Here is a 9,651-nt window from a genome sequence, read left to right on the forward strand (position 1 = left end):
CTTTAGTTCAATCTTTTTGCCTTTTTCCAACCGTGTCCAAAACCCACCTGGTTTTACTTTCTAGCTCGAAGCTGGTCAAACCTCAAGCTGAGCCTCTCCCACTGACATGGGATCCGCACCTCACGTTAGAAGTCACACTGTGTACTCGCACGTGGGTGATAAGCAGAGGCACAAATGCATGCATCTCCAGACACCACGTCAAACAGGCACATGCTGTTCTTCATAATCACACAGAGACAAGCACTAGGCAGAATGGGCAGAGGGAGAGGCCTGGGAGTGTGGCAAAGGGAGAGGGCATGAGGTCATAGGTGACTGGAGTACTTAGAGAAGAAGTGGTGTCTAGACCTCAAGCCCCAAATACCCTTTTAATTCTCTAATTACCTCATTTTCTAGAGAAGGAAACTAGAAAGTGTTGTAGGTGGTATGGTGGCAAGGAGGAAGCTGAGAAAGCGAGATCTTATGAGTCACCAAAGGCCACCTTGGACAAGTCATTCTTGCTGAGGCTGTTTTCTCCTGTAACAGAGTCAGACTGCCATACTGGGTGCCTGAGGCACATTTACAGCATGAATGTGCACTGGACCTCTTTCCCTCCCCCCCTCCCCCTCCCCCTCCCTGCATTTCCACCCTGAGTATCAAATAGAGGGTCTCATAAGTGCTAGGCATAGGCTCTACAAAGGAACCAAACCCTCAGGCAAAGTAATCCCCATTTTACCAATGAAAACAAACAAACCGATATACAGAGATTAACTCACTCTAAAGTCAAATAAATCCCATCAAAAAGTTGCTTTAGTGCATTTTGAACCACATAGGTCCACACCATTTCCAAAGTTCAACTCTGACACTCTTCAATCAAGGTTAGCTAAATAGGTGGATGGATAAAGGAGCTTCTAATAATCAGTGTTCATGAAAGGTGAAGACGTCTGTACCGGGGGAGGGAGACTTAAGAGCTCTCAGACTGCCCAAGGGTCTGAGGCCTCTGCCTTGGTGGCCACATCCCCGCCCACGGTGTTCAAGCCAGTGTTGCCAGGCACTTCCTCGTTCCGGTGCGCCCTAGACGCAGCTCCTACGCCCAGTGCCTGGGCAACTCAGGCGGGAGGGGGCAAGAGGGGAGGTGTCGCAACCTCTTCCCTCCCTCTTCCCCCGCCTTGGCACTCAGTTACCTCGCAGATGAACGCTCTCACTGACTGCGACGGGCGCCCGGGCGCCCGGCATGTCCCCTGAGTGTGCGCAGACGAGGGGCCAGTGCCCCTCGCGCACCCTGGACCAAGTCAATCGCACCCATTTCCCTTTCTTCTCCGATGTCAAGGGCGACCACCGGCTAGTGCTGAGCGTCGTGGAGACCACCGTACTGGGACTCATCTTCGTGGTGTCACTACTGGGCAATGCATGTGCCCTGGTGCTCGTGGCGCGCTGTCGGCGCCGCGGAGCGACAGTCAGCCTGGTGCTCAACCTCTTCTGTGCGGACTTGCTCTTCACTAGCGCCATCCCTCTAGTGCTCGTTGTACGCTGGACCGAGGCCTGGCTGCTGGGCCCCATCGTCTGCCACCTGCTCTTCTACGTGATGACCATGAGCGGCAGCGTTACGATCCTGACGCTGGCAGCGGTCAGTCTGGAGCGCATGGTGTGCATCGTGCGCCTACAGCGCGGCTTGAGCGGCCCAGGGCGGCGGGCGCAGGCTGCGCTGCTGGCTTTCATCTGGGGTTACTCGGCGCTCGCCGCGCTGCCCCTCTGCATCTTGTTCCGCGTGGTCCCGCAGCGCCTTCCCGGAGGGGACCAGGTGAGCGCTGGCTGCCTGCAGCGCAACAGGTGTCCGGGCCGGCTGGGGTGGAGGTGGGAGGATCTGACCGAAGCTGTGAGCTAGGATGATGGTGATTAGTAACAGTACTGGGTCGTTTGTGGAAGTGAATCCTTTTTGGCAGACCTACTGCCCAATGCTCTGAAGTTTAATTTCGTCAGTTTCCCCACAGTGCCAAGTGGGTGAGTAAATCCTTCCAAATGCTGTTAAAGGGACTCCCAGATTTTTGCAAAATGAAGCGACTATTATAAGGCTAATTAATTAAGCAACGGGAGCTTACATCCAGATGGGATAGCAGGGTGGCTCCTCATGGAGTTGCTACTTTCTCTCCAGATGTTATGCTACAGTTATTATCACACGTATTTGACAGAAGCTAGGGCACCCGGCATCTCCCTTCGAGCTGGGCTATCACTTGGAAGTGCAGTACCAAAAAGAAGCTGTCCTACAGTGGTGGGATGTCGCCTGGGGGAGGGGTTCCTGCCCCGGAGTTCACATACTGTGACCAGAAACACTGTTTGTGTGACCGGCTGCCTGAACCCTGAACACAGCGGAGAGCTTATTTTTATAGAGAGGGAGGATGGATGAAGGCTACATCCTGGTAAATAGTATCTTAAAAAAAAAAAAAATCAAACCACAAACCTGTTTGTTTCTTGCGTGGGAAACTGTGGAGGGGCATGCTGGTTTGATAATAACTTTGAATGGCTAATGAGCAGGAATCCATCAGGCCTGTGGCACTTCATGAAAGAACATATAAGCTTGTGGCTGTCTCCTTGGGTGGGTACAGGAAATTCAGGGTTAGCTGAGTTGATGGGTACTGCTGGTCTGGAAGATACCAAGGTGTCTATATCACTCCAGGCTTGTCCTCAGCCCTGATACACCTGAGCATGAGGGCAGGCCAAATAGATACTTCTGGGATAAATAAGTGAACGTTCAGGCCTAACTCCACACCAAAGGAATCAGCTAGGCCACAGGCATGTCCCACCTGTATCCAACCGGCTACCTATGGATACTATGTGGATCGCTGTGAAGACGGCGTGGCAGAGATGACAAGGCCATGCCACAGTCTCAAAATGTTGGACACCCCAGTAAGAGCAAGGCTCTGCTGTCCCTTATCTGTTTAAGCTGTTCTTTCACTGAGTTACAACAATATTGCTGTATTTTTTTTCATAGAACTTAAAGGATTTCTTGTTCTTAACACAGAAAGATTTCAGTTCCAAGAATTAAGAACAAATAGGATTTCTTAAGTTTCCAGATGTACTGTCCCTTTTAAAATTCATTCAGGTACAATCCTATTTAGCTGGCAAATAACATGGAGGAGGAGGAGGAGGAGGAGGAGGAGGAGGAGGAGGAGGAGGAGGAGGAGGAGGAGGAAGAGGAGGAGGAGGAGAGGAAGAGGAGGAGGAGGAAGAGGAGGAGGAGGAAGAGGAGGAGGAAGAGGAAGAGGAGGAGGAGGAGGAAGAGGAGGAGGAGAAAGAGGAGGAGGAAGAGGAGGAGGAGGAGGTCTTCTTTCCTCCCAGCCAAACCCCAGGCTGAAACTGAACTAGTGTGGTACCCAGGGCTTGAGCAAGGGCCCTTGCTTGTGCTGTGCACTGTGTATTCATCCCCTGGGAGGGGGTGTGTGACTGAAGCCGCTTTGGCACTTCCAGAGTTTTACTGCAGGGGCCTCTGTGGAGACCATGGTTAGATAGCTCTTGTTTTAGTGGAAAACACCTGCTGGATTTCAAGGGTCTTTGGAGGAGCATTTGGGCAAAGCCACTGGGGCAGAATGGGCTGATGCTGTTTTAGGGGACAACTGACAGGGTAGTAGGGTTGGGATGGGGAAACTTATAATGAAAAAAATTGAGACAGTGTCTAGTGTTCTGGCACCCTGTCTTTCTTGTCATTTCCCCTTCCTGTCTGTCTCTCTCTCCCTCCCCCCCCCTCGCTCTTCCACTCCCTCTCTCCCTTCCTTTCTCCCCTTCTCTCTCTCTTGGTTTTTTGAGACAGTGTCTCTGTTGTGTATTTCTAGCTGCACTAGAACTCCCTATGTAGACCAGGTTGGCCTTGAGTGCACAGAGATCCTCCTGCCTCTGCCTCCCTAGTGCTGGGATGCAAGGCGTGAGTCATTATGCCCCGTTAGCTCTCCCTCTTGTAGAATGCTGCTGCCCCCTCTTCTCTGAGGCTTAACTTCCCTCTGTTTCGGCTACTGTGGCTTCAGTTACCCATGGACAAGTGAGGTCAGAAAATATTAAGTGGAAATTCCAGAAACATAATCCTAAGTTTTAAATACTTTTATTTCAGTCTGTAGTTATAATTTGTTCATTTCTGGCTAAACCCTCACTGTGCCATATTCATAACTTAAAATTTAGCCTACGGGCGTATGTATAGAAAAACAGTGCATATAGGGGTCAGTGAACCTATGGTTTCCATTATCTTGTAGGGGTTCTAGAACATGTCCCCTTAAGAATAAGAGGACCCCGTACATTCCATATTTTCTGTATTCATGGCAAGGAAATCATAATACAGAGAAACACCCCAGTTCCTCAAAGACTGTGGCCTGGCTTTGTGGGAAACATTCAATTTTATAAACTTAGCAGTTGAAGAGTGAATAGGAGTGGGCAGGGTGAGTGTAAGGAGAGTGAGGAGGTGTAGCCACCTAACAATGAAAATGGCAGACAAGGATCTGGTCTAGGCTGAGGCAGGTTTCATGTTTAAAATGAGCAGAGCCGGGGGTGGCAACTCCCCTCTGTAATCACAGCACTCAAGGGGCTGGGGCAGGAGGATTGCCATAAGTTTGAGGTTGTCCAGGCTACAGAGTGAGGCCCAGTCTCTAAATAAATACAATAACAGATGTCTGTTTTTCCAGGCCTCAGACTGACAGCTTCCGGCTGTGGGTCTTGTTTGCCTTTCCCAGTGGGTTTTGGGTGAAGAATGACTTCCTTCCCACTAACTGGGAGCACAGACAGCTCCCTTTCCACTCCCCTTAGAGCCTCTGCTGTCCTGAGACCCTTCAAAACCTCATCCACGTAGACTGGGGTACCTTGCCATCCAGGGGAGCTGATAGCTGTGCTAGTATCCCAACCTATACGGGATTTGAGTGTGCTAGGAGCCTGAGCCTCACTCATTCTGGAACAGTTCCTGCTCCAAAGAAGGCAAGCCTTCCCACCTCTACCCACAGTGCTCTCCTTGTCTGGAGTATGGGTCTCAGGTATCAACAACATGACATTGCCATGGGGACCTGTGTTTGAGAAATGGACCAACACCTGGTGTGTATGCAGTAAGTGCTCAAGAATTACTAGCTATTATTAGTTTCCTTATCTCGGGGCATCAACCTTTCAACATCCTTCCAACAGCATGATTCTTCCAATTGCTGTAACCAGCTGCCATTTCAAGAGGGTGGACACTTCTTAGCAACGCTAACTTCTCAGCCAGGTCTGCTCTGGGATGCCTGCCTGTGTGTGCTGTGGCCCTGGCCTGGCCCTGGCCCGGTGGTGACCCACATTCATGGGTAGGGAAGACTGTCCACTTTGGCTAGAATATGCTGTCCATTCATTCTACAAACATTTGCTGAGCACCCTTCTCCACCCACCCACCACAAGCCACATAAACACATATCAGGAGGTGTTTTTACTAAGTGCACATGGACCCAGATACTGCCTGAGACTGTAGTCTGGTGTGGTCTGTGGTCTAGTAACCCCTCAAGTAGGGTTCCCATTATTATTTTCTGAAAGAAGAAATAACCAAAGTCAGGCAAAAATAGTTCTAGAACGTAGCCTGGCTCTGGTTCTTCCGGATGTCGTAGCCTCTGAACTTATGAATCTTTTTAAAGCCCTGTGGACCCGTCATGCCACCCTTCCCTGTTGTAATGCAAGATCAGTAAGCTATTCTATCTCTCTGTTGAATGTGGATTGTCTGAGGAGACCATAGTTAGCTTGCCTTTGTCAGCAAATATTAGAGAATATCTTTTGAAAGTCTGTGTTGGCACATTCCTGCAGTCCTAACACTGGAGCTGAGGAAGAGAGATCATAAAATCATGGCCAGCCTGGGAAATATAGTGAGATTCTGTCTCAAGAAAAGAGTTGAGGGGTGTGTGTGTGTGTGTGTGTGTGTGTGTGTGTGTGTGTGTGTGTAGTTCTGTTGGTGTAATGTTTACTTAGCATGTACAAGGCCCTGGTTTCATCCCCAGCAGCACCTAAACCAAGCACTGTGATCCACACCTGGAATTCTGCACTAGGAAGGTAGATATAAGAGGTTCAGAAGTTCAAGGACATCCTTGGCTATATAGTAAGTTAGAGCCCAGCCTGAACTATGTAAGTCCATGTCTCAAATAAATAAATGAATAACTAAATAGATAAATAAAGTTGATAAAAGAGCAGATATCCAGTGGGGAGTCCTTCTTCCTTAAAACGGTCTTACGACCTTCCATTTTGGGTGAGGGGAGATGGTTCGCCTAGGGGTTCCCTGGAGTGATGTGGTGAGAATCAGCATTTAAATAAATCCCCAAAGTGGAGAAGGATCAGCACTTGAGCAGAGCCTGTGGACAGTATGCCCATCCACAGCGAGTCTCTGGAGTTCCTTCATACCGCAGTTTGGTCCCCAGTGTGTGCCGTGCCTCATGCACCTCAAAGAAGATGGGCTTGGTTCTTGCCCATTGCAGCATGCTGTGGTGGGGCCCCTATAGGAAGTGAGGTGACTACTGCACAGGATCAGAAGGATGTGAAAAGGCTCTTGTGGGTAGCAGCGGGCCGAGGAGGGGCCGGATGCATGCACAGGGATAGTGAGAGAGTCAGAGTCACCCTTTAGGATGCCTATGTGGGCCTGGTGAGAGCAAGGTGGACCTCAGGGAGAGGGAGGCTAGTGAGAATGAGAGGGAACTCTTGGATAGCTGCTAGGACCTCAGAGTTTCCTTGTAGCTGCTGGGAAGCAGGAGGCATGAAGCTTCATCAGACTGTGGCCTCACACTGGCCCAAGCATTGTCTGGTGATGAATGACAGATCTTGTTAAATACTGTCGTTGGTGTTGCCACTTCCACTTCCAGATCTCAGCAAAGCAGTCAGGCCTGGCAGTTTGGGTTTCCAAATTTCTTTTATGAAACCAGAAAATATTTCAGATGTATAGAAAAGGTTCAGAGGCTATGATAACATTGTGTGCCCACCTTCCAATGTCAGGCACTGCCCAGTTCCTCTGCAAATCACAGTCTGTCAGAGGAGACTAGAATCACTTGTCAGATGGAATTTCCCTTAGAAGTAAAGTTACAACGTCTGCTCAGATCTCTGGTGGTGGCATGATGCCTTTTTTTTTTGTTGTTGTTGTTTTAATAATTAAGCTTTAAAGTTTTAAAATTTACTCTGTGTGTGTGTGTGTGTGTGTGTGTGTGTGTGTGTGTGTGTGTGTGTGTGTGTGTGTGTGTGTGTGTGTGTGCATGCATGAACCACAACATATGTGTGGAGGGAAGAAGACAAATTCCAGGAGTTAGTTCTCTCCTTTCACCATGTGGGTCCGAGGGATCAAACTCAGGAAGTCAGGCTTGGCAGCAAATGCCTTTACCCACCGAGCCATCTCACTGGCCCAGCTTGTTTTAAATAAACACCACATTGTACTTAATCACGGATGCTATAGAATGCCTTCTAAAGAGTGTATGAAGCTGTCACTTTCATTATTCCCACTGACTCTTAGCTCAGAAGGTACTGTGAACAGTTCCTCCTTTACTTCCTTGTCACACTTCCTATCTGTAGTGAGAGCCATAAATCAGAAGTCAAAGGGTATCTTCATGAGAGGAATTTGGGAAGATCCCTGGGATGAGGGTATTGTCACTGCTGGTCATGTTTGCTCAACTCTGATGATGAGCTGATATCTGAAAACCACTTTTCTCTAAAAGCAAGCTCTCTTATTCTCTCATTAAAAACAAAACTACATAGCAACAGTTAGAAAATGTAGGTAACTGAAGGAACAGGGAAGGGGGAGAAACAGAGGGTGATGGAATGGAGGAAATGGATGTCTTATTTTCATTTTTAGGGGAAGAAAAAGACCAGCAAAAGGAGGAGGAGGAGGTGAGGAGGGCACTAGAGAGCTGCATAAGAACAAAATGTCAGAGTGAAGTCCATTCCTTTGTATGCTTACCAAAAGCATTGATAAAAAGGTTGATAAATTCTGGGGCTGGAGATGTTAGTAGAACACTTGCCTGGCACGCATGAAGCTCCATGTTCAATTCCTAGCACTGTGTAAACCAGGTGTGGTGGTGCAGATCTGTAATTCCAGCACTGTTTTATTTTTCCCTCGTGTAGGGAGAATACTTACTCCATCATACACATTTTCTTATAAAATCTCCTAAAGCCAGGAAGGATTGGCCAAGGCGCAGAAGGAGGCTTTTGGAGAGAAATCTTAGTAATTTTAAGAAATAGTTCTGAGGTCATGTTTTCCTACCCTTAGATACCTTTTTCTTTCACTAATATAGAGATTAGAAACCAAATTCCATTTAGGGCTGAAGCCTTTCTTCCTGACTGAGATTTCAGCACACCTGTCCATACCTGTGGACTCCAGTGTGCTAAATGAGGGTCCTGTAGTGGGCAGAAATCTGAATACAAACTGGAGGCCAAATGGATTGTTCTAGGAACAGCACGAACACAGCTGCCAGAACTCAGGATCACCGAGAGACACAAGTCTCTGTTCATTCACCAAAATGAGGAGCAATTTAACAAGCTCTGTCCCATTAGCAGGGGGCAGTGGGAGGAGAGGAGCAGGTTTAGAATGTCTAGCCCATTTATGACCCATTTAACAAAGCTGGAAAGGAAAGTAACATCCTCACCTCTCTTTTCAATGTATGGATATGATTAAAACATTTTATTTTGTTGTTTTGAGACAGGGTCTCACTATGTAGTCTGTGGGAGTCCAGCTCCTACCTTTTGAAGGGTTCTTAGGTGTGGGAGAGAGGAATGAGGAAATATCAGATAGAAAGAGAGACTTAGCTGACAAGAAGATAGACAGAGGGCTGGAGAGATGGCTCAGAGGTTAAGAGCACCGACTGCTCTTCCAGAGGTCCTGAGTTCAATTCCCAGCACCCACACGGTGGCTCACAACCATCTGTAATGAGATCTGGCACCCTCTTCTGTGTACATAATAAATAAATAAATCTTAAAAAAAAAAAAAGACAGAAACACAGGATAGCTTCAGGAGGGCCTGGATCAATACCCAACAGCTCTGTCCTTTATTGAAAAGGGTTTTTTATAACATGCCAAGGGGAGAGGCAAAAGACCTCCCCCTTGCAAGATCAAAGCCAAAAGTAAGACGCTTCAAAATACCTGGTAACCACACCTGTGACCAAATCATCTCATTATGCAGCCCTGCTGGGTAAAGCAAGCGCAAATTCTCTGACCCTGAGTAATTTCTCACTTAGATAGCCTCTGTGGGCTCCCACAGGAGTCAAGGATGGCAGTTTTCATGCCTCAGCTGTGTAAAGGCTGAAATGACAGGCACATGGCACCACATCTGGCGTGGTTAAAACATTCTACCTTACTTTTTTGCCCTGAAAAGTTTTATCGGTAGCTCTTTTGTTGTTTATGGAGACAGGGTTTCTCTGTGTAATGGTCCTGGCTGTCCTGGAACTCACGCTGTAGACCAGACTGGCCTCAACCTCACAGAGATCCGCCTGCCTCTGCCTCCCAAGTGCTGGGATTAAAGGCGTGCGCCACCGTGGCCCAGTTATTGGTAGCTCCCTTGCTGTTTCTTTAATCTTTTTGGAGCAACTTGTCGCCAGTGAAAACAAGTAACCTTTAGTGTTTTAGACTGTTGTTTTTGAAGGATGTTTCTAGCTTTAGTTTCCTCTTCTGTGAAATAGAAAAATTAATAATGTGAGTTTCAATAAGGTTGTTGTAAGCGTA

At 48.0% G+C, this 9,651-nt stretch overlaps 1 protein-coding gene across 1 annotated transcript in view; it reads left to right on the top strand.

Moving 5' to 3' along the window:
• Positions 1-1,162: 1,162 nt before the first annotated feature.
• Positions 1,163-9,651, top strand: part of Ffar4 (free fatty acid receptor 4) — a 19,445-nt gene continuing 10,956 nt past the window's right edge. Inside the window, exon 1 of the mRNA XM_036181954.1 lies at positions 1,163-1,777. Within this exon, the coding sequence (XP_036037847.1) occupies positions 1,211-1,777 (567 nt within the window). The 5' untranslated portion in view covers positions 1,163-1,210. The remainder of the gene's footprint in view (positions 1,778-9,651) is intronic.

The sequence above is a fragment of the Onychomys torridus genome, chromosome 1, assembly GCF_903995425.1.
Source record: "Onychomys torridus chromosome 1, mOncTor1.1, whole genome shotgun sequence".
Taxonomy (NCBI): Eukaryota; Metazoa; Chordata; class Mammalia; order Rodentia; family Cricetidae; genus Onychomys; species Onychomys torridus.